At 37.6% G+C, this 26,020-nt stretch overlaps 2 protein-coding genes across 2 annotated transcripts; one reads left to right on the forward strand and one right to left on the reverse strand.

Moving 5' to 3' along the window:
* Positions 1–682: 682 nt before the first annotated feature.
* On the reverse strand, positions 683–10,567 carry chst7 (carbohydrate (N-acetylglucosamine 6-O) sulfotransferase 7). The gene is made up of 2 exons (XM_084427049.1): positions 9,208–10,567; positions 683–1,665 (listed from the first exon to the last, which is right to left on the reverse strand). Exon 1 carries the CDS (start codon positions 10,479–10,481, stop codon positions 9,231–9,233), a length of 1,251 nt encoding a protein of 416 aa, XP_084283175.1. The 5' UTR covers positions 10,482–10,567; the 3' UTR covers positions 683–1,665; positions 9,208–9,230.
* A 562-nt stretch (positions 10,568–11,129) lies between these two features.
* On the forward strand, positions 11,130–25,414 carry tubgcp5 (tubulin gamma complex component 5). Its single transcript, XM_084425820.1, has 24 exons — positions 11,130–11,430; positions 11,694–11,847; positions 12,019–12,072; positions 12,174–12,282; positions 12,358–12,454; positions 12,549–12,628; positions 15,200–15,335; positions 15,430–15,547; positions 15,733–15,822; positions 16,100–16,193; positions 16,635–16,896; positions 16,978–17,180; positions 17,289–17,404; positions 18,324–18,592; positions 20,852–21,050; positions 21,135–21,323; positions 21,415–21,597; positions 21,713–21,797; positions 21,969–22,089; positions 23,575–23,726; positions 23,841–23,966; positions 24,185–24,273; positions 24,447–24,547; positions 24,625–25,414. Exons 2-24 carry the CDS (start codon positions 11,714–11,716, stop codon positions 24,669–24,671), a joined length of 3,054 nt encoding a protein of 1,017 aa, XP_084281946.1. The 5' UTR covers positions 11,130–11,430; positions 11,694–11,713; the 3' UTR covers positions 24,672–25,414.
* Positions 25,415–26,020: the final 606 nt, after the last annotated feature.

Below are 26,020 nucleotides of genomic sequence, written 5' to 3' on the forward strand. Positions count from 1 at the left end.
ACAGGGCTGTTTGAGCTGTGTGAGGAAACGCATCACCGGGCAACAAAATCGAATTCAACACCTGACCCGAACCTAAATGTGAATTAAGGAGATTTGCACTATTTCTGTGGAGTTTCGGCTGGAAAATGAGCCTCATGGGCTTTGTGGCAATGGCAGTTTGAGGTGGAGAACCTTAAACCGGTTGTAGCAAAAGACTGAATTCACATGTAATCCTGCAACACGTGGGTTATGAAATCTCTCCTCTTCTGAATGACTCTCCAAACATGTCTGGTAGCTTTTGTCCGCACCGTATTATTGGTGGACTTGTATGTACCTTCAGGCTATGTAACTCCCTCCTGTAGCATTCATCTTTTACTTGCTGTTCTGCATGTCAATATATGCCATATAAACAAACAAACAAACAACAACAAAATCCATAAGCTGCCATTTTTATGTCTGTGATGTGAAACACCAAATTGCTATTTTCCCCCCAAATACATTCCTAGTATTATTATTATTATTATACATAAAGATGCACTCAGCCTGTCAAATAATGCAACAAAACTGTGGTGTACATTGTAGTTTAACAATTGTACATGTATGAAAATAGCCAATATATTAAAGTGGGCTTCAGTAGCAATACCTAAATAAGGTATTTGATTTATTTTATATGTCATTAAATAATAATAAAACAAGAAAACTAGTGTTTACTACAAAAATGTATGTACAAGTTTTATTAATAAATAAGAGATCTGTTCATTTATTCATGATGGTTCACGTAGCTTTAGAGTAAACGTTTAAAAGGTGACGAAACAACGTTAACAAAATGATAATACCGTCAGTGTTCTTGACCAGTACAAGCATTTGTATTAGAGCACAATAATACCTGTATCCTCAAAGCATGATTGAGTGTTTTAGTTTTTGATTAGACGTTCCCCCCATTTAACTATTCAAATTGCAATCCTAGCCTCTTTATACATAGTCTAACAGCCCGGTGCAGACTTCATACAAAAAGAACAAACTGGTGATCTCCAGGGGGAACTGAGAAAATTCACACCAGTGGGAATGCTGCGAGTTGTTGTAGAGAAGTCAGAATTTCCTTTGGGAAAACTCTTTCTACATCCTTTTCTCTAGCTCTTTGTGCTTCAGTTTTCTTTGGGTGGTACCAGAGAAATTAGACCGTCAATGACACATAATCCCTTTTCATACGTGGTGGATGAATGCAAGAATTCCTAGGAATGTTTTCATAATGAAATCCACCCAATGAACTGAGAACACTCAACGGTCTGTCGGGTCTGTCTCCAGGCCTAGTGCATGTGCAGCGACCCAAGCGCCTGTCTCGTGTGGCTGATTATGGGCTGCTGGGGATTGGGCAGGGATTATTGCGGATGAAATCTGGCTGTCAGGACACAACCGGGACTGAGCCTTTGGTAGCCGTTTCATTTTGAACGGGTTTCCCCACTGTTATCGTTAGTCTTTTTCCTACATGATTCTTGTCAGTACCACTTGAGATCGGTGGGTTTGTAAGTGTCTCTCATCAAACTCTTCTGTCGTCTACTCTGTGCTCCATGATGGCACTGCGAAGGAGATCTCGGGGTGTTTCTCCTCAGCTCTATCACTTCCAACTGGTGTAGCTTCATATCTGGCTGTTCCCCTTCTGTCCTGTTCCTACAGCACATCAGGCTCCTACAGCAGAGAGAAACATAGTAGCTTGAGCTGTGTTATTGTGGACAGGGGATATTGGGACATGTACTAAAAACACTGATTCTGTGTGGAATGTCAACAAAGTTTAAGTCGTAAAAGTACAGTGCGTAATTTCTGACACCGCTAGAATTTGTCACAGATATTTAGCGTGACAGTTTAAATTCCTTAAGGCCTATTCTTACTGGAAATGAAAATGAGAAATTACTAATAGAATAAGAAAATTACATATTATATTTAAATAATCTAATATTAGATTATCTAATATATTAATAGTTTTTTTGTTGTTGTTTCTTTTGGTGTTTTTATTAACCTCCCTCCAAGACAGATCATTATCAGGCTTCCCACTCTTTTTCCAGGACATTTTCAATTTCACTACGGCGGAAATAAAGTGATGTCTCTCTCCATAACCATACAGTAAGTCTTTAAAATATGTGCAGTTTATGGGCAAGACTTAACTATAAAATCAGTTGTTGTTTTTTTTATATGAGCTCTTAATTATGCATTATGACAACTGCTTCTCGGTTTCAATTTTAATAGCATAGCAAAAAATAAATAAAATATTTAAAATATTTCAAAATTAAAATATTAAATAAAGTCAGTGAATTATTAATTCTAATAATAATAAGTAAATATTAAATTAAAACATTAGCATGTAGCCTCCAAATACTTTTAAATTTTTAAGTAAACATTGCTTAATCAAATAAAAAAAATTTAACAAATAGAACAAATGGCAGGACTATTAATCTGCATTTGCACTTAATGCAGATTAATTTTGACACGTCAGACTTTATTGTCCCATCTGTTGTTATGTTTATCACTGTGCCAATCAACACAATTTTGTATTCAGTCATATTTAAATATGGTTGTAACTCCCAAAATTTTGCAGTGTGTACTTAGCAGCATGAAAAATAAAACTTTCAAATTGCGAATTGGTTATAAACAAAGAGCACTTCCTTTATAATCACTGATCACTTAAGTTCAGCGCTGAGTTCTGCACTCTTGTGAAAACTCCCATTATAATCAATGATGCTGACTACACTGTACAATGAATCTCGTTTTCGTGAACGTGCACTGAACAAAACTCTGGCGATTTGAGCGGATTGCCGGATTCTGACTAACTTAAACACCTCTGATCAAAATTATTAGTAAGCAAGTTGCTGAATTAATGTTAACAAGGTTAGGTAGCTGCTTACCAGTTGACATTCGCTGCAAACATTTGAGCAGTAAATAGCCTTAGCTAAAGGTCGCAGGGGCCAACACAAGACTGAACACCATTATTCAAAATGCTTCTCTCGTGTGTCGAAATTCAGCATCCCTGAACATAACACTCTCTGCAACTAAACTAACTGTAATTATCTAATTTTCCATGTTTTCCAGGATACGTGGGAACCCTGAATTATTATAAGTAGTAATATTTATTACATTAAAATAAAAATTTGTGTTCCGAAGATGAACGAAAGTCTTACGTTGAACGTTTGGCATGACATGAGGTTGAGTAGTTAATGACAGAATTCACATTTTTGGGCGAACTAACCCTTTTAATTATAAAATTAATATATTTTTTTGTATTGTTTCTTTTATATAGATGAAATGCATGTGCATGCCCAAACAGTAAAGTTAAACCAAAAGCAATCAAAAACATAAAAAAAAGAAAAAAAGCCATGTAAGTCATTTTTAAAAATAAGCCTGTGATGAACTCTGATACCAAGAGACATAGGTCTGTCCTGGTCAGTGATGTATGTCTGGTGCCAACATGTCTAAGTCACAGATTGAGCTGGTGAGGCTCAGCTCCAGGGACTAACCAGCACAAAGCAGTCCCTATATTTCAGCCTGTTCCAACCACGTGTGGTCAGTCTGTTAGGTCACACCAGCCCCCATCACTTGCCTCTGATAGCGATAACAAAGCAGCCTGTATCATGATCCATCGCTCTGTTATTCAGCACCGTTTACATGCCTTGCCATGAAATTAGACTCAAGCATGATGGCTAATTGATTTGTCACGTATACCGCTATCAGATATTTTTACCGGTCACAGTGCTGAGAAGATATTTATGGTAAATTTGTTGCGCTGACTCCACTTCCAACATTTTTTTCCCCCATTGTATTGACTAGAGCAGGGGTTCCCAAACTTTTTCATTCTAGGACCCACCTAGACAAGTATAATCAATCTCAAGACCCACTTGCACTGGTGCTACCAACTTTCTCAGTTGGTCGCACCAGCATGATTTGGTCGCACCTTTTTTTTTTTTTTTTGCTACATGCCATGGGATTAATCAATGCATGCTGATGGTCTTAATCTGCATACCCTAGTTTTTCACTGATGTAAAAAGACTGACAGTGACAAGACTTCATGTTAGCAAAATATTTTTAACTGTTAACTCTTAAAAAAAAAAAAAAACATGTATGTTCTTTAATGTTTGATTATAATTTTACCGTCTTCACATAGGGATGGGAAATGATAAGATTTTATCAATAATAAAAATGCCACTGACGATTCTGCTTATCGATCCGATTCTTTAACGATTCTCTTATCGATTCTTAATAGCACTGTGTGGAAAAATGTGGTCATATGCTTTTCAAAAAAAATAAAAAAAATAATAATATTTTAAAGCTTGAGTAAGCAAACTGTACTTTTATGTAATTTATGTAATAAATAGAGCCTTATTGTAAAGTGTTACTGATTAGTTATACACCGATTCAGACGTCTCCTGAGTTCACTGTTGGAAAGATCAGTTGTTTTAACCATTCATTAAAATGAATCGTTCAAAGGAGTCATTAGTTCGCGAATTGGACGTGTGCGCGTTGTGTGATTATCCCAGCAGTTAGGACATGGACATCCAAGATTTGTGTCAACACAGAAAACATTTCCGACTTTTTACCACCGTGTCAATTTATTTTGATTAATATGTGCGAGGGAGAGAGAGGAAGACAGCGCCTAGTTTGGAGATGGTGAAGTCTTGTTTACTTTTTCGCCTGGCTCCGAGAGAGAGAGCGCGCGCGACCTCTCTCTCTCTGCTCGTTCTTTCAGTTAAACATGCACTGTGTGACTCTGTCACACGCGCAGCAGTTCATCTAGGCTACTCACCGATCAAATAAGACTTTGGCGGGACAAAAATTCACTTTGGCGGGCGCTAAAACTCACATAAAAGTCGTTTGGTCATTAATCGGACTGGTTTTGTTCCACTCATCGTAACAAATTTAGCTGCAGCTAAGTGCCTTTGCGCGACCCACCTTCTCTCACTGCGTGACCCACAAGTGGGTCGCGACCCACAGTTTGAAAACCACTGGACTAGAGTACAAATGAAATGGGTCATTTCGCTGATCCAGGCCTGTTTGGAACTTATCAAATTATTATACCCCAGGACATTGCAGAGTTCAAGAGGATAGAATTAACCGTATGACTCCACTGGCACCACGTGCTGTCGGTTTCAGACTGGATCAATGACCTCGACTAAACTCGGCTCTTCTTTTGTCTCTTTTTAATGTTCGTGATCATTAATGCTTAATATAGTGTACTGGTTCTACACTCTTGCCCATGCCAGAGTTTTTACAGCAATTATTCATTGAAATTATACCCTTTAGAGCTGCACAATTCTGGTTAAATTGAGGAGCACGATTTTTGGTTTAAAATAGAGATCACGGATCTCACGATTCTGAATAGACAACTAAAAATAACATTGAATTTACTAGAGTTTCTGACAAAATGTTAATTGCTGCAATCATTTCAAAACTATTTCATTAATTTGAATGTTTTTTTTTTTTTTTTTTTTTTTAATCAGTTTGAATTAATGATTCAATGACAATTACATTTAACAGTCACTTGTTGCCACCTACTGGTGTAATGATGTAATCGATACTATCTTTATCTGTAGCGTTAAAGGTAGGGTAAGCAATGTTTTTCATAAACACTTTTTGTTGTTTAAAACTCTTCACATTCTGATAGCAATCAATAACAGAAGTGGTCTAAATATTAAAACGTACATCTTCCATGGAAGTCTCAGGACAAAAAATGTTCTTCCAATCACTGCATTCGGTCCAAATGCATTGATATGATGTCCTATCTGCCTGTCAACATATGTATTTCCATACTTCTGCACACCCTATAAATTTAAATAATAATTAAAAAAATAATTTCAATTACTGGAACACAGAAATAATGATACTGTGTGGTTGAAAAGTTAATTGTGAAGCTGTTTCAAACCTATTATACATCACAACTGCTCTCTCTGAATCAGCGGCAACAAGATTTGAATGTTCGCTGTGATCATATGCTACTTGTCAAAGGTTTAATAAACATGGCCAAATCGTTGTCGTTTAGGAATAAGACCGTGTGTGTTTGAATCGAGAGTCGAGACCGTGATCATTTTAATGATTAATCGCAAAGCTCTAACTTTAGCTAACTAATGCAAAAATTTTGTTAGCATTAGTTTTGTGAAATAGACTAGCTAACATATAAAGTAACAATGAACAATACTTTTACAGCATTTATATTGGTTAACATGCATTTTCAACATTAATTTAAGTTAATATATTATAAACAAACATTAACATTAAACAATAGTCAAACTCAAATCTACACTCACCTAAAGGATTATTAGGAACACCTGTTCAATTTCTCATTAATGCAATTATCTAATCAACCAATCACATGGCAGTTGCTTCAATGCATTTAGGGGTGTGGTCCTGGTCAAGAGTCAAGACAATCTCCTGAACTCCAAACTGAATGTCAGAATGGGAAAGAAAGGTGATTTAAGCAATTTTGAGCGTGGCATGGTTGTTGGTGCCAGACGGGCCGGTCTGAGTACTTCACAATCTGCTCAGTTACTGGGATTTTCACGCACAACCATTTCTAGGGTTTACAAAGAATGGTGTGAAAAGGGAAAAACATCCAGTATGCGGCAGTCCTGTGGGCGAAAATGCCTTGTTGATGCTAGAGGTCAGAGGAGAATGGGCCGAATGATTCAAGCTGATAGAAGAGCAACTTTGACTGAAATAACCACTCGTTACAACCAAGGTATGCAGCAAAGCATTTGTGAAGCCACAGCACGCACAACCTTGAGGCGGATGGGCTACAACAGCAGAAGACCCCACCGGGTACCACTCATCTCCACTACAAATAGGAAAAAGAGGCTACAATTTGCACGAGCTCACCAAAATTGGACAGTTGAAGACTGGAAAAATGTTGCCTGGTCTGATGAGTCTCGATTTCTGTTGAGGCATTCAGATGGTAGAGTCAGAATTTGGCGTAAACAGAATGAGAACCTTGTTACCACTGTGCAGGCTGCTGGTGGTGGTGTAATGGTGTGGGGGATGTTTTCTTGGCACACTTTAGGCCCCTTAGTGCCAATTGGGCATCGTTTAAATGCCACGGCCTACCTGAGCATTGTTTCTGACCATGTCCATCCCTTTATGACCACCATGTACCCATCCTCTGATGGCAACTTCCAGCAGGATAATGCACCATGTCACAAAGCTCGAATCATTTCAAATTGGTTTCTTGAACATGACAATGAGTTCACTGTACTAAAATGGCCCACACAGTCACCAGATCTCAACCCAATAGAGCATCTTTGGGATGCGGTGGAACGGGAGCTTCGTGCCCTGGATGTGCATCCCACAAATCTCCATCAACTGCAAGATGCTATCCAATCAATATGGGCCAACATTTCTAAAGAATGCTTTCAGCACCTTGTTGAATCAATGCCACGTAGAATTAAGGCAGTTCTGAAGGCGAAAGGGGGTCAAACACAGTATTAGTATGGTGTTCCTAATAATCCTTTAGGTGAGTGTATAACTTTATAAAACATCACGTTTCGTCTCCCCAAAGGGTCACTAAGCATAATAAAATTCATATCCTAAAGTCCTCTAAAGGACAGAACTCATTGTATAGGCTAGATCATAACTGACACCAGAAAGTGTGCTTCAACCCTGGTTATAAGGCTACTGGTCACTCAGCATATGTGCATGGCATTCAGATATAATGCATAACAGCACACTGCCAATAAAATCAATTTACATCTTTACAACTACACTGGTTACATTGTTGCATAATCATTCTGGTACTGACACACTTGTCATGTAACGGATGGAAGCATTAATGTATAGCTGTGCTAGATTAATGCAAATTTATGATGCCTTTAAACTCTGTGCTAATCTAAAACAGTAGAAAACATGTCCGTTCTTATCATGGATGGCACATTTTGCATTTTGATCTGATATAGAGTAGTAGAACAGCATGCAGTGCTGAACCTTATTATGTGAACCTTATTACACTATGTGAACCTTATTTCACATATTACATGAAAATAGAATTCAATTACAATAGTAATAATATTAAATAAAGGGCATTTCCCTTACAAAAATATACTATGGAAGTGCATAGAGATGACATGTTAATACCATGATATTATCATGGTGTAGGTCCAAAAAAAAAGAGGTATTACTATAATACTGTGCCCAAAATCATTAGTACTTTTTTTAATAACGTATAATCAGATTTTAAAAAATAATTAGTGTAAATTGAGAATTAACTCTCTACTTATGTAATACCACTGTATTTACCATGGCACAGTGATGGTATCAGATGTAATAGTATGGTGTGTATATATATATATATATATGATAGAATTTATATGGCATTCCAAGGATACTGTGGTACATCTACTGAATGGTACTAATTCAGTTACCATACACTTGTAAAAATGTACGGTGACAGTACCATGGTAAATGTTAAAAGTTTGGAGTCTGTAAGATTATTTTTATTTTTTTAAAGAAGTCTCATTTATTTTTTTTTCAGGATCCTTTGAATAAAAACTATAGTAATAAAAACAGCATTTATTTGAAATTGAAATCTTTAGTAACATTATAAATGTTTACTGTCACTTTTAATAAAAAATAAATAAATAAATAAATTACTGACCCCAAAATTTTGAGTGGTAGTGTTATCTTGGTATTGAAATGGTATCACTTTACAATAAGGTTCATTAGTTAACCACATTAGTTAGCATGAACTAATAATGAACTTCACTTATACAGCATGTTAATTTCAACATTTACTAATACTTTATTAAAATCTTGTTAACATTAGTTAATGCACTGTGAACTAACATGAACAAACAATGAACAGCTTTATTTTTTATGAACTAACATTAACAAATACAGTAACAACTGTATTGCTCAAGGTTATTTCATGTTAGTTAATACATTAACTAATGTTAACTAATGAACCGTATTGTAAAGTGTTCCCATTGAAATTCATGAAGCATGTGCCTGCAGGAATGTAATGGTACTACCATGGCACATGTCCAAAAAAACAAACAAACATGCTTATGGTGTCTTCGCCAAAAAAACACTTTTGTTTTCACGCTCTGTATATCTGTAACAACAATAGTGTGGCCTGATATCACTTACATTTGTGTTGAGGTTTCTTCATAGTGCCCAAATAATGCTGTCAGCTCACCAAGCTCTGGGTGAAACCAATGGTTGACATCATGGTGCATTGTTAACATTTAGACATGTACATACCATACACTCATGTTTAGGTGGTTTTAGGTCTTGTCCACGTTCCTCTTCTGATAACCCAGGTGTTTCATGACCTCACTGCAGTAGGCTTCGACCTGGTTCACCTGCTCCACATTCAGCCTTTCCCTCCAGGCGTAAATTGCCTCTTTGGCATCTCTAGATGATATGAGGAAGGGTTTATCTGAAGAATAGCCCTGTCCGTGGGTCATGTTCACCACGAACTTCTCCATGGCCGGAGAAAGGGTGAGGTTGGCGAAACGATAGAGCCTCTGGAGCTCGTCCACAGGTCTGAGCACCAGGTCTTCGTATTTCAGCTGTATGTAGTTTCTCCTCACCCACTGCGGAGCGTTCATAACGAGCAACATGTCGCTGAGCCAGTTGTCGCATATCAACTCCATTGCGCTGGAGACATAGTTCTCGGCTCGGTGGACCCTGTTGCTAGGCACCAGAAGGCGCTTGTATTTGTCGGTCTGCTTCTTGCTCCTCAACACCTGTATGCTCTCCTTCACCAGAGCCAGTTTGGACTTCATCCGAGAATTGTGCACAGCCCTGGGGTCGCGAAACAACTGGACTATTTGGAGGTTGATGGCGGGATCTCGCATGAGAGGAACCAAAACCGCTAGATCTAAAACCCGCACGTCTTTGATGACCATCACGGGGTACTTTTTGCACTCTTTCTCCAGCTCTTTGAGATCTCTGGGCTGGCATTTGCTACACACGTCTCCTTGAACTAACCCAATTTCGTGTTTTTTATACGCTTTGCAGAGTGGCTCGGAGCAAATGACCTTGTTCGTTTTCCAGCCGAAAATAAACGAGGTGCTCACGTTGGACGAGCCTGCGTAGAGTTTTAACACTGAGAAATCGCATCTAAACAGAGAGTTCATCATGTCTCTCACTGCTCCTTGTAAGCTGCCCGCATCTCCTGGATAAAGCGCCTGCCACATGTTCCACATGGGCTCGTATAAATAAAACACATCAGGGTGCTGATTAAATAATTCCCCTAAAAACGAGGAGCCTGTCCTCCAGGTTGCGTGGAGGTATATGTGTGTTCTGGACTGACTCCTGTTGCCATAGTCCTCCACCTCCGTTGAGTTGCCCGTCCTGGTGCTACTCCACAGGGCGATGGCGCTCTCCAGATTGGGACACTTTTGTTGCGGATATCCATCTTTAATGTGGGACGATTTGCTCCGGTAATCTAACACGTAAGGAATTAAAATCAGCGCCACGGAGTATCCTAGAATCAAGATTATGTATTTTTTCTGAAGCCTTCTCTTCATGGCCCCAGCGGAGTGAGTGACGCGGGGATCTCAGAGGACTGCTCGTCTCCTACCTGTATGAATACTGTCGGATTACAGCAGTAACAGTAAAGTTTAGAGGGTGGGATCTTTTTTCTCACCCGTAATGTGATAAGTCCCGCCCCCTGCGCCAGGATTGGCCAGAGGGTGTTGCTCATAAGAAGATTGTTATTGGGTAGTTAAGAGGTCACTCATAAAGCAGCGAGTGGAAAAATGATACATACCAAAATACGAGCACATTTCATTCGTATTTAATATAAATTGACCAAATACGAAAATTAATTCAATAAACTAACATAACTATGATTGAGAACAATCGTAGGTGATGTAAAAGGTAACATACAGAACCATTGTTTTGGCCAGCGGTCGGAAAGGTAACTGTTACAGTTTAGATGCAGTGAGCTGGCTATCTGATGATACAGTTCGAGACCTTTTTTTTTGTTCAAACTATTTGTAGTAAATGCATCTGTGACACATCAATTATAAACAAACTGTCCTTTTACTTCAGAATTTTTACAAAATAATAAAATACTTTACGATGGAAAGGTACGCATATAAAAAAGTGCACAAAATAGACTTTCGATGTTTTTGTCTGGCTGTTGATTTGTTGTGTCTCGTCATGTTCTGTCCTGGTCGATAGGGGGCAATAAGGCTCACCTCAGCGTTCCACACGCCGCCACAGAAGAAGCGTCTGAAGTCATGGAGGCGGCAACAGTGGAAATCATAATACATGTAATATGATAATGAGCTAAATAGATTTAAAGTCAGCCCTCGGTTTGACTTTCGCTATCGGATTATTTTCGGGAGAAAGAAGGCACATTTTCGCTTTATCTGTGTCACGTAGGGAGCACCCTTGTCATGGGTTTCTTGTTTTGCTAGCCGCAGCTGTTGATAACGGCTCGCCCCTGTCAGCATCATAACCAAAAAGCAGGTTTGTGCTTGTCTGTTCTATCTATCTATCTATCTATCTATCTATCTATCTATCTATCTATCTATCTATCTGTCTATCTATCTATCTATCTATCTATCTATCTATCTATCTATCTATCTATCTATCTATCTATCTATCTATCTATCTATCTATCTATCTATCTATCTATCTATCTATCTATCTATCTATCGGTCTGTCTGTCTGTCTGTCTGTCTGTCTGTCTGTCCGTCCTCATATTAAAAAAAATGTATTTTGTGTTTCAGTTGATCCTTGAATCATCATAATGGCTCACTGGAGCAGGTTTGAGAAGGAGCTGGAGTTGGAGACCCGGAGACTCATCTCACATTATACTGCCATTCAGGATGAGGAAGATCAAAACTTTCAAATGGCTCTGAAGTTTACTTGGTCCAATTTCAAGTAAGTACTTGGCGCATTTATTCTTCCATTTTATTACTGTAATGGCTTGCGTGTGTTTGTGAAAAGTAAAGACTAATAAAAACGAACAAATTTTTTTCCATTTTGCACTTAACATTTCATTTTTGCGCATAAAATCAATCGAAGCTCTCATCGTGTTTTGTCCCTTGATAGGTTTCACCATTTTCTTGATGTCAACAGACATAATGTGCAGCGATCCATTAATGGGTAGGAAGTCTGAAGCTTTGCACAATTCTGTGTACTTCATTTTTTGTTATGCTGATATTTTGATTATTAAAATTAATTATTGAGATTTCTTTTTCTCCCAGGATTCATGAGAAACTCATGGTTCACTCTGACTTAAGCAAAGCAGAGAGCTGGATACGGCTGACTGAAGAATTTCTCAGTTCTCCTCTTCCTAATACCGAGGGAACCAAGGTGGGATAACACTGACATTATCCAGAGAGTACTTGGAACACTAAATATGCTGAATATCTCTATTAATGTTTTCAGACTGATGCCCATTACAGTATGCTGTCTTTATTACTCCATCTGTCTGACTCTCCATCCAACACAAACTACTGTGAAAGACCCAGACTGAAAGAAACAGGTTTGATTTTAATGCTCTTTTGTGTAAATACATGCATACTGTTGGACAACACTACACCTAAAATTGCTACAAATTAATATGTTTATATCTACAGAGAAAGAAGACAAGTTTGATTGGGCAAAGTACCTCATGGAAGGAGAAGAAATTGATACTGGGCCCTTTCCAGACACTCCAGTGAGTGAACTCTATTAGATTATTAGATTTACATTTACATTTATTCATTTAGCTGACGCTTTTATCCAAAGTGACTTACAATTGCTTTATATGTCAGAGGTCGCACGCCTCTGGAGCAACTAGGGGTTAAGTGTCTTGCTCAGGGACACATTGGTGTCTCACAGTGGATTCGAACCCGGGTCTCTCACACCAAAGGCATGTGTCTTATCCATTACGCCACACCACCCCACTTGTGCCACACCACCCCTAGATCAGTTCTTGTCTAGTATCATGTACTAAAAGGCTGGGCAATATGGCTTATAAATGATCTGTCAATATTTTTCAGCTTATTGATATTTATACATTTTCTAAAAAGAAAGATTTAAAAGATTTTGAAGAGATTTAGCCTAGATCATCAGTTATGAACAAACTGTCCTTTTGCTTTATCTCTTCAGAACTTTTAGAAAATAATAAAATACTTTGATAGAAAGCTTTGCAAATACTAAAGTGCTTATAAATGATTAGTCAAAATTCTTCAGCTTATTAATATGTATGTATTTGCTGTAAAAAGATTTAAAAGATTTTGAAAGTAGATTTAAAATAAATAAAAGCATTAACTTTTTTTGTAACGACAAACTGTCCTTTTACTATGTTTATTTAAAGTAAAATACTGTGAAATTCTACTTAGAATAACCAAGGCACTAAATAAATACTAAGAAAATTATATTTCAGAATTTAATTATATGCTCTAATATAACAATACATAGTAATTAACAACGATATTCACTTGTATATTAAATAGAACGTTTTAAAGTGCTCTATTATGCTTTTTCGGATACTACCTTTCATGTAGTGTGTCATATAGCTCTTTGTGAATGTAAAAGGTCTGCAAAGATAAAAGTGCACGATATTGTCACCCAAAAGAAAGAACAGATTCTGAACAGCCTGAAACGAGTCGTCGATAATTCCAGTCTTACTTCCTGCATGAACCTATGTGCAAATTTGCATAATGCCATCCTATGCTCTTCATTAGCATCACATCAGGCCGGGAACTAGGGTTGGGAACCGAGAATCGGTTCTTATCCAGAACCGTTAGTGTTTTTGAAAAACACCGGAACCGTGTGAAATTCCTAAGTTTCGGTTCCGAAAACGGTTCTGGTGCGAAGTGCTGGAAGCTTATCCTTTAATAGAATATGAATATTGTCATGAATATTAAAATAGTAATGAATGCACTGAAAAGCCCTTGCGCTATGCATATACATTTTGCGTCAGATATCAACGCAGAGAGAGAGAGTATAAAGACAGTAGAGCTGCACGATTAATCTTTAAAAGATCTCGATTCAAACACCCACGCGATCTTATTCCTAAATGACAAAAATTTCACACCGGACCTTTCAAATCTGTTTGCGCTGTCGCTGACCCAGAAGGAGCAGTTGTCAATATATATGAAACAGCTTTACTTTCAGTCTTTTCAACCACACAGTATCGATATGTCTGTGTTACAAATATTCAAATGATCACAGAAGTACTAAGATAAAAGTTTATAGTTCGAGTATAAACACTGATGTCTACGGTAGCAACCAAAATAGAGTAAATCACCTTTTGAAAGTCACTTCAAATAACAAGTGTATCGATTACATCTGATGCTTCAAAACATTCATAAAGAAGACTGTTAAAGCTGCAGTCTGTAACTTTTTTGTGTTCAGAATTTACAAAATTTATATAATGAGCGAGTACATCATGAATGCCTTTTTTCAAACCTTGTTTCTGTCTTATCCTGAATCACTACGGTAAGCCTGTAATAAGCGTTTATACTCTGACTGCTTTACACCGGTCAGGTCACCGCTGCGGATTAGCCCAGTACCCGCGCGACTCGTCATAGACATATACAGAGAGAAGTAGCTCTGGCTACAATGTTCTTCCGCAAGACGCATGCAGTTCTGTTTATTTACCGCTAGAGCGCTGATTCATAATGAAACAAGTGAAGTCTTTATGAATCAATCATTCAAACCGATTAAAAAAATATTCTGTTTCACCTGTCTGGATCTTAAATGTGTGTTCGAGCATATTCTACCCCTTCTTAGAGGGTATTCTCCACTGCTGGAGATACAATAAGCTAGGAGAGGTCCCAAATTCTTCTAGAGAATGCAGAAATGTTTATTTTCCATCAGAAAAATGAATTATTTTTGCATAAATTGCTAAATAATATGTTGAATTTGTTGACATTACCAGTCTGTTAAACTCGTTTGACAAGTATAAGAAATAAACACAAAAAGGATTGTGCATTTTTCCCTTATTACTAGTTTCTATTAGTTGTTTTAAATCATTTTTATTGAATGGGAACCGGAACCGAAACCGGAATCGTTTGGCGGAACCGGAACCGGAACATTTCTTACGATCCCCAACCCTACCGGGAACTGATTTGTTGAAATTGGTATGTGTACAGACACAATAATTCTTCAGGACAGATTCTGAAGCGCTCTCACCAAGCTTGGGACAAGGCGACAGATGGCTTGACGCCTCAGTACTGTTGTGTACTATACTGACTAATGGTATGTTAGCAGTAATAGAGCACATTTGATCTTTTGGCAGGACTGGTCCGAGGAAGAGAGTGAAGAAGAAGATAGCCAGCAGCCGCTGAGCAGAGAGGATTCTGGTATACAGGTAGACAGAACGCCACTGGAGGACCACGAGCAGAATGACAAGACCGTCCAAGTCACCTGGACTGGTAAGGGACAGTATTAGCACGTTTTCTTACAGTAGCCATTAGTTCATGAAGGTTGTTATCAAGACTCCTAGTTCCTACTGTCTTGTTTTTGTAGTGGGGGAGCCGGACTCCAGGGCTTGGTTGGAGCAGCATATTGTCACTTCATATTGGGTTCCCAACTCTCCCCGCTTTCCACACAGCCTCCACCTGCACTCCAACCTTTACAACGTCTGGTAAGACATTTTTGTGATATCTTATTTGCTTTCAGAATTACAAGCCCATTCATTTGGACCCAATTAATTGATTTAATAAAAGTTTTGAAGCAAATGCTGTTCAATCTTTAAATTGAGTAAAGATTTCATGCTGGTATTTTGCATAATTTTTATTTTTTTTGCACTCTCACTGTCTTTTTCTCCAGGGATCAGCACCTGTATAACACTGGGCCTCTCTACCTTCCTGAAGAAAAGTCTTTTGTTACAGAAACACAAGTGATTCGGGAAACTCTTTGGTATGACATATCTAAGATTGCCATGATTACATTGAAAAACTAGACAGACATGTTCTTACCAAAGGAAAGTACATATCTTATGTGAAAATTGTATATGTGGATAGGTATATGGATGCAAGTTTAAACCTGCAGGGAATGAGCAGTTCTGGAATGGAGTTTTTTACGTTGCACTGGTTGCTGAAACCTGAATGTTTACTTCCCCAGATCAGAATGTATCGCAAAGATGACTAATTGCTCATATCAAGTTTTTTTTTTGTTCTTTTCTGCTTCTCCTCAGGCTCTTCTCTGGTGTAAAGAAACTTTTCATTTTCCAGCACAGTGATGGCAAGGTGACTGTGAGGAATGATGTGGTGGTCACTCATCTAACTAATGTGAGTGGAGAGTGTTTTTCATCATTCCCTGTCGGGCCTAAGTTTTTGGGGTTTGTTGGAAGTTTACCATTTTTTGGAAGTTTACAATGCTCGTATAGTAGGGAAGGTGCCAGTCAGAGTTTATTTAATTAAATGTATTTATTGATTGGGATAAACCTCCATCAGGTTTTTAGAGGGTGCCAACATACATAATTTCAATTTGTGTTATTTAGATTTTTGTATGTCATAAAAGAAAATGGTAAGACTTTAATTTTACATGTTGTTGTTATAGTATTAACTACACATTACGTATAATTACATGCAAATATGTAATTGCACTGTAAAAATGTATAATTACACTAACACTTAAAATAAAGATAACTTTTTTTTTTTGTAATTGTGTAAGATAGAACCATAGGATTGATGGTTCAAGGTGCTTTATGTATTTCTATTTGTGCACAGAACTGTCTTCACTCTGTACTGGAGCACATAGCGGCCTATGGGCAGGCTGTTTCCCGTCTGCAAAAGTTTATTGATGAAGTGACCGGCCACAGCGTAGAGCCCTGTCCTCCAGGTCTTAACTCCACGTCGTCCTCTTCGTCCTCCAAGAAGAGCTCTGAGCCGCCCTTCCGGACCTACCAAGCATTCGTTTGGGCCCTGTACAAATACTTCACCAGCTTTAAAGAAGAGCTCAATAATATCGAAAAAGACATTATTTCCAAAGGTTGTTTTTTCTGTGTCTGTAAATGTATTCACAGATATTTTTGTATAATTATGGTATTGATTCTATTATGATTCTTCATAGATGAGACGGTGACTCTATCATCTGTCCTGGAACGGTTAAGTCCTCATCTGGCTCAGATCACGATGCTGCACAAGGTTTTCTGCACAGGAGTGGCTGAAGTGCCGCCAGGAACGCCCAACGTATTACGAGCATCACACTTACTCAACACCCTCTACAAGGCCATCATAGAATATGACAGCGCGGGCGAGGCCTCTGAGCAGTCTGTAAGTGTGCCTGTTTTTTTTTTTTTTAAACAGTGCCACTCATCTTTTTTTTCCTCATCATAAAAAAAGTTTAAGATCACAAAATGATTTCCCCCCCCTTCCTATCAGGTAGCACTCCTTTTCTCTCTCTGGGTAGAAACGGTCCGGCCGTACCTTGAGATTGTAGATGAATGGATCGTTCACGGTCACTTATTTGACCCTGCCAAAGAGTTTATAATTCAGAGGTACAAAAAAAAAATGTTTAAATGTGTATGTACACTACCGTTCAAAAGTTCGGGGTCAATTTTTTTTTAAAGACATTAGTACTTTTATTCAGTAAAGACACATTAAATTAATCAAAAATGACAGGAAAGACTTCTACATTGTTACAAAAGATTTCTATTTCAAATAAATGCTGTTTTTTTTCTATTTTCTATTCATCAAAAAATCCTGAAAAACATATTTCACGGTTTCCAGAAAAACTATTACGCAGCACAACTGTTTCTTGAATCTTTTAATCTTTCTGAAGAATCATGTAACACTGAAGAATGGAGTAATGGCTGCTAAAATTCAGATTTGCCATCACAGGAATAGTTTTACAATATTTTAATAATATTTACAGTATAATATTTACAGTAAATATTTAAAATATAACAGTTGTTTTAAATTGTAATAGTTGTAAATATTGTGTTAAATTTCACAATATTCAGGGAGGTGATTTTTCTGTATTTATACGGATTTCCATATTTCCCGACCTGAAAAGCATGACCCATGTCGCGCTGTATTTTTCAGAGTAAAGCGGTGTTCATTTTCAGTTTCGATTCACATTAAATGCTACTCTGCAAGTGCTGTGTTTGTGTCGCTTATAATTAGCATTTTGGGAATGCAGCCTTGGTGACCATCAGAGACTTATTTAAAAAATCTTACTGACCTCAAACTTTTGAAATGTACTCTATGTAAGGAATTACGTACAGTCAGCCGGTCATTATTGCAAAATAAATCCATTCAGACCAGGGTGATACAAGTCCCCTCAGTGTCGTGTCTCGGTGCTGATCACTCTTTTGGGGGTTATTTTGCACTAACCACCGGATGACTTCACATTATCCTGTTTATTTACAAAGCTGCCTGCCAAAAAAAAAATATATATATTGGCATGTTTACTAGGAACAAGGATGTACCAGTAAACCACAGGGACTTCTGGTATGCCACTTACACGCTGTATAGCGTCTCTGAGACGGTGGAGAACGAGGAGAGGCTCAGCGACGCTGCCAGTGGAAGCTCTGGTGGGGAGCAGGCGTCCAGCAGCAGACAGCACACCATGGTGTCCTTCCTCAAGCCTGTACTCAAGCAGATCATCATGGCTGGCAAATCCATGCAGCTGCTGAAAAACCTGGACTGCAAGGAGACCGAACAGCCAGATGGCTCCTCCAGAGGTCAGTGTCAGAGAGAATAAGTTTTGGATTTCGGTTTTCAGTTTCAATTTAGTTTATGTATTTCATTTCAGTATGTTTCAGTGCCCATCCCCTATAATATAAGAAATTTGTCAAATGTAACAACACAACACTGCAGAATTTACTGACAATGTCATGTGCTATAAATGTGCCAGTGCTGCAACAGTAGGAGTATCTTGTTATCTAAGAACACTTGTGATTCATAAGTGGACTGCATCTACGTAGATCCAGCATCAGCCATAGGTTGCGTCTGAGAACAACTAGTTTGTGTTTATGGCACAGACTTTTAGAAATATATTCAAGACTTTTGTTTGAGGGTGTTTGCATCAGTTAAATCAATATCAATAAGTATCTGACATTTGTGGTAGATTTTTCCCCTACGCATGACTTGGGTTTACCTGGGTTGTCTCCTGATCGACGTTCAATAATATTTATCCTCTAGCGCGTCTCCTAATCGACGTTGGCTGAGTCGGTCAACGTCTTGACCCCTATGAACACTATCACTTGGGAAATAATATCTCTAGTGTTCCACTAACCTGCTGCGCAGCATTAACTACTAGACAGACTCCAGACAATGCCTTCGGATATGTTTCAATCACGGCCGGAGGATCTCAGACCAATTTCAGAGAGAATCCCACCAGCAAAAAGTTTTTATAGAATATGAGCATGGCAAAGGTGACATGGTTCAGTACATACATTTTCTCCAATATGATTCAGCAAACCCTTCTGTTACTAGGTAGAAGCTTTGTTCCTCAAAGTCATGATTTTATAAATTTAGATATGTCTAGTGTCATTTCTCCTTTTGTTAGGCTATATTCTGAGATGATTCACTAATGCCAGACACACTGTCTGTATGGGGACATTTCAGGTTTCAAAAGCATATAATTGTTAATCCTGCAAGAAAAATAAATATTTAATTGAACATGATTAATTAAAAAGAATCCATCACACATTATATTACTTATTTTCATTTGTTTCCTTAACAACTGTCATTGTTATTTAAAAACCAGGATTCCGAGAGTCTTGGGACTCTGGAAATATGAGAACATTTTAAATATGAGCATAAGAAAAAAATCATGTCACAAAAATCACAAAAATCATGGACATTTATAATATCTTATGTAGTGGACATATCTAAAATGAATACACATTATTATCAAGCTCTTTGAGTAAAAATTGCTGAGAAAATTACATTTATGAGTTGAAAAACATTTAAAAAAAACTTTGTTTTTGGTGATATTGTCATAATCACAAACAAGTGGAAGTTACATAAATTAATGAGTGAATCCTGAAGAAAAAAAAATAGTTCTTGAATCTACTGAAATTACAAAACGTAACTATTTTAATTTTAATAAAGTTGTTTTGTATTATACGTTTAATTTCTGTAATTTCTGCTACTACTTTGAGCATTGCTAGTTTATTATGGAAGTATGTTGTCAGTTATACCCATGACATGAATACGTCACATGGTGGTTCATTTTCTGTTGTTCTGTATAGTTATCAATATTGTTTTATAGTTTTAATTTTGTTGCACGTACACATTTTTAAATAGGTGTCGTTTTTGTTAATGGTAACAACCTTGAAGGAATAATTGTTTTTTTTTTTACTACATTTTTTATAATATTTCTAAAGGGGTGCTCCGATCATGATTTTTGGTACCGATTACGATCACTGGAAGCAGTATTGGCCGATAGATCACTGATACCGATCATAAAATAACAACAGTTTTTATTAACAGAAAAACAACACTGCATAGTCTTCACTTCACTGTATAAATTAAGGAGCATGTCCTGCAGTTTAGCAACAGTAGACTGTATTTTACTACAATCACTGATCTAGCTGATTTGGACGTTAAGTTTGAGCGTTTAGGGAGGAAAGAAAGCGCGCCGCTGTGAAGGAAATAAATGCACTGAAATATCACAGCCTTAGTTTCTTGCTGTCTTATTACAATATCTCTGCAAAGATGTTGCAAATTTATTGTCCCTTTCAGACACCCGGTAGAACTGCCAGACCAGTGAGTGAATGTAGTGAAGCAATTTTAGCTGTACATAAAAAATATTGTCTCTCTCGAGTTTTGCGTCATCTGATCAGCTCTTCTGATCGGCCTTTATAGAGACCACCGATCAAACTGTATAAAGCTATTATCGGCCGATAACGCACCCTGAATGTTTCTTATAGCATATAGAAAGTTTGATGATAAACAAGATTGTCTTAATATTTCTGACACTTGTGTCTCTGCAGATGCCGAAAGAAAGAGTCTGTACACGCTTTTCTTGGAGTCAGTGCAGACACGTCTTCGGTATGGAGAAGAATCACCTACGAACATGGTTACCGAGCAACAGGCCACTAAAAAGAGCCTCATCAAGATGCAGTCCATTGTAGCACGTCATCTGGAGCTGGATGACATCCATGACCCCCTGCTGGCCATTAATTTTGCAAGGTAACCGCAGAATACAGAATTAATGATTTGACGTCGCTGAAGAGCACACAAAAGTGCAGAGGTAATGTGTGGTATCTCTTGCAGGCTTTATTTAGAGCAGACTGACTTCCTTGAGAAATTCTCTGGCGGCAGTGTGATTTTGGACCGCTCCTCCGAGTCTGTGACATGTCAGACGTTTGAGCTCACGCTCCGTTCCTGTCTGTATCCACACATTGAGAGGAGATACATCGAATGCTGTGGGAACCTCATGAGAACCCTGAAGAAAGACTACAGGTAAGATCCCGCAGGAGAATCCTTAGTTCACAAACCTCACAATATAGTTTTGTAGAGCATTTATGCATACGCCTCTCTTTTTTAATCTTAGGCTTTTAGGGTACTTGCAGGCCATGAGAAACTACTTCCTGTTGGAGGCTGGGGATACCATGTATGATTTCTACACAGCCATCTTTGACAAAGTTCTGGAGAAGGAGAGCTGGCAGCAGCTGGCATTCCTCAATGTGCAGTTGCAAGAGGCTGTTGGACAGCGCCACCCAGAGGACAGCAGCCGGTACTGCACATGGACCTCTCTAGAGATCCTGTGGTTTACCATTCAACCCTACCTGTCACCACTCAGTATCCTGTGGTTCACTAATGTTTCCCTCACATCTTTCTCATGATTCTAGGTTGTCCATATTTCTTGAAACTATCGATCCTGCAAGAAAAAAACAGCCAGTGAATAACCTTGATGGTCTTACTCTGAGTTATAAGGTTACAATGAATTTAATTTCAACTTTGAAAATGATTCATTTCGCTTTTTTTGCTTTGATGATTTTATTAACACATTTATAATACATTATAATAAATGATCTGTTTCGAAATGTAAATGTATGTATCTATTTTTATAAATTGTGCATTTTTGTATATCATTTCTCTATCCAGGTTCCATGGCCTGTAGATATTGTTATTAGTTCAGAGTGTCAGAAAATCTACAATCAGGTCTTCCTACTGCTGCTTCAGATCAAATGGGCCAAGTATAGTCTGGACACATTACGATTCAGTGGTGAGTTATGATTGCATTTATGATTTTTGTAATAAATTAAGAGAGGGAAGTAAAGCTAGTGGATATTCTTACAAAAAGGATACACTATTAAATGCGCAAGCCAATCAAATATCCATGTAGTTCATATCTATGTCATTAACTTCCTATTTAAATCATTAAAGGGATAGTTGAAAATTCTGTCATCATTTACCTGTTTGATTTTCTTTCTTTTGCTGAACACAAACGAAGATATTTTGAAGAATGTTGATGACCAAACAGTTGATTGGCCCCATTGACTTCCATTGTATTTTTTTTCCACACTATGGAAGTCAATGGGTGCCGTCAACTGTTTGGTCATCAACATTCTTCAAAATATCTTCGTTTGTGTTCAGGGGCCGGTTGCACCAGCTGTGCGTAAGTTATAACTTAGCCTAGTTTTGACGTAAATGGACACTAAGTTACGACTTACGCACTTCTAAATATTTTTGCGTTGCACCATTAAACTTAGTTGAAGCGTAACTCTACGTATAAACTAAATATTTACGGCAGCCTCCGATCAGGAGTAACGGTTGGAATAAAATATTAGACAGACTGAACTGCATCAATAAGCTCTTCTTTTACCGGACAGACTTCAATTCTTTAGACATATATGATAATGTTGACATTTACACTCGCTTACATTTTAAGAGAGAGAACACTATGTGAAAAGATTACTTTGTTAGCGGCTCTTTAACACGAACCCGTCCTAAACAGCGCGCAGCTGCGTGCATTGGTCCATGTTGTGCATGTCAAATATCAGTCATAATCAATAAGCGTAATTTCTTATGTTTTGTATCAATATTTATTTATTGATCCTTATTCATTTAATTTCAAATACAGTTTCTGAATGTTATTTACATATAAAAACACTTATTATTAATGATCAGGCTATCGTATTTAATGGGAACTTATTTTTACCGTTAGTAACTTGAGGCAAAAGAAGTTAGAATGAAAGATAAACTGAAATTCACGGCATTTCAACACAACATCTGCTCACGTATTTGAAGGCTGCTATTGGATCATCGAGGCTAAACGTCATATTATGCGACTACGCATTACTTTATGGAGAGCTTACGACCTACTAGCTATGTTCTGCCTTACGAACAAATGGTGCAACCGAATAAAGTACAGAGTTAGTTATAAACTAGCTAGTAGTTACTAAGCCTCTAGTTTGGACTTTACATTCCAGTTTAAGTAAGAACTTACGAGCGGCTGGTGCAACCCTACCCAGCAGAAGAAATACATTCATACAGGTTTGGAACAACTTGAGGATGAGTAAATGATGACAATTTTCATTTTTGGGTGAACTATCCCTTTAACTTGATCGTTCCATTGTAACTTGGTCTGCGATCACAGGTTTTTTTTCTCCCTGTGACATAAGAACTATCTTTATTCACAGTACTCTCAGATCAGGATGGTTTCAGTTCACTTGCTTTTATGGAATCTTAAAGTACAGTCTTCCAACAGATTTGACAGTAGCCGCTAAGAGGCAAGAAGGAGGCCAATCTGAGGAAAGCACAGCCAAAGAGCCCATAAACCAGCAGATTCACAGGATGTTTCTCCTGAGGGTCAAACTCATGCACTTTGTCAACAGCCTGCACAACTACATTATGACTAGGGTAAGTTTGACATACGGAAAATATACTTTTTTTTTTTTATTAATTAATTTTTGGTTGTTGTTGAAATGCGGAGAAATTTGTGGATGTGGACATTTACCATGCATTCATTCACAGATCCTACATAGTACAGGTCTAGAATTTCAACACCAAGTGCAGGAGGCGAAGGACCTGGACCAGCTCATTAAAATCCACTACAGATACTTGTCCACCATTCATGACCGATGTCTGCTCAGAGAGAAAGTAAGCTGAAATTAAACAGGCCAAATCATGTGTCTGTCAGGAAACAAATAGTACATGTTTTTGATTTTGGCTCATTCTTACATGCCACATTTGCAGTTTTTCTTATTAATTCAGTAAGCTGTCTTCCTCATGGTGGTTGGCCTAGTTTTTACTTTAAAACTGTTATAGATAGTTGTGTTGTTTCTGATCCATCAGTTGGGGTTACTGTGTCTTTGCAGGTCAGTTTTGTCAAGGAGGCCATCATGAAAGTGCTGAATTTGGTTCTCATCTTCTCAGACAGATGGCAGGCTGGTTTTGGGGCCTGGAAGTAAGTTCAAAATTGTTACATCATGTATGGGATCTTTTCAGATTTTTCCATCTTGCCACATGTCCTCATCTTAAAGCTTTCACATCAGCTTGAAGAGGATGGGGTTTTACTTCTCTTTAGCTATTTTTAAATGGCTTTTACCATTCTTTAAATAAGTTTCTTTTCTTCCTCAGAATCGAGTCGATCGACAAAATGGAGTCAGATTTCAAAAACTGTCACATGTTTCTTGTGACCATTTTAAACAAGGCTGTTTGCAGAGGCTCATTTCCTCATTGTAAGTCCTCCACTGCTTCTAATTATGACCCGGAAATATTTCGTTTTACTCACCATAAGTTTCGTTTTCTTTTACAGTGGAGTCCTTGGCGCTCTCACTAATGGCTGGATTTGAACAGTGTTAACAGATTGAACTTCAATCCAGAGCATTGAACACAAGACGGATTATTTATTGTACTGCTGCATGACGGCTGCTGTGCTGTTCTTGTTTGTCTGTACCAGGATATCTGACATCATAGCACATGAGACAGGCAAAATCACAATAGCATTTCATTGGTACTGAAGTAGCACTTTGTGTCTGTCACCAGAGAGACTTGTGTTAAATTGTCTACTCTGTCTACAGCACATTTGCTGCATCAAAATACGTAATGTAATGTTTTGTGGACAGTCGGACTTTGTTTTTTCAGCGTTGAGGCTCAATATGTTTAATTGTCCTCTACATGCAGTGGATATGTGAAGTGCACATGCCAAAAGCAGTTTAATTTACAGGTGATCTAATTATGTATATTACATGCAACAGTGGATAGAAAAAAATTAAGTACTGTACATAATATGAGCTAACAATGAAAATTGTAGACTACATTTGTATGCAGTTCAAGCCTATATTTGTATGTTTTGTGGTTGCTTAAAGCTGTTTTTCATTGTGCTGAATGGATTGCATATATTAAAATAATTTCCCTGATTTTGAGATACACTATAATGTTGCATCACACTTTTTTCATATGCACTGCTGTTCAAAAGTTTTGGGGTTTGTTTTTGAAGAAAATGTTTGTTCAGCAAGGACTATTTAAAAGACTTTTAAAATGTTACAATGTTCTTTTCATCAAAAAGCAATAAATATTAAGTAACACAACTGTTTTCAACATTGATAATATGAAATGTTTCTTGAGCAACATCAGCATATTAAAATGTTTTCTAAAAGATCATACTTCGGACTGGAGTAATGGCTGCAAAAAATAGCTTTGGCATCACAGGAATACATTATAAAATATATTAGAATAGAAAACAGTTATTTTGAATTGTAATAATATTTCACAATATAGTTTGTCGCTGTTTTTGATAAAATCAATGTAGCCTTGAGACTTTTTTCAGTAACATGGTTTCAGAAAAAAGGTGTGACCCCAAACTTTTGAACTGTAGTGATACGCATCTCACACTTAAGGTAACTCTCGTCACTCTTACAACACAAACTTCACTGGCATGAAGTAAGTTACACAATACAGGAAAATAAATGGGATGTGGTAAAGAAATACATGAAAAATCAAAGTAATAAAAAAAAAACAATGGAATAGCATGGGGATGCATATGCATATAAGATTTTGTGTATCTTAACTTTTAATAATGAAATGGTAATTTTAAATATTTACATTTCACATTTGAGATCACATGATAAACCAACATGTCACATTTTTTAACGCCTACTTCTGCGCTCACGGACAGTTATATTCCTGAACGCCCTCTGCCGGCAGTGTGC

Source organism: Rutilus rutilus (genome assembly GCF_951802725.1).
Source record: "Rutilus rutilus genome assembly, chromosome: 12".
In the NCBI taxonomy this organism is placed as follows: Eukaryota; Metazoa; Chordata; class Actinopteri; order Cypriniformes; family Leuciscidae; genus Rutilus; species Rutilus rutilus.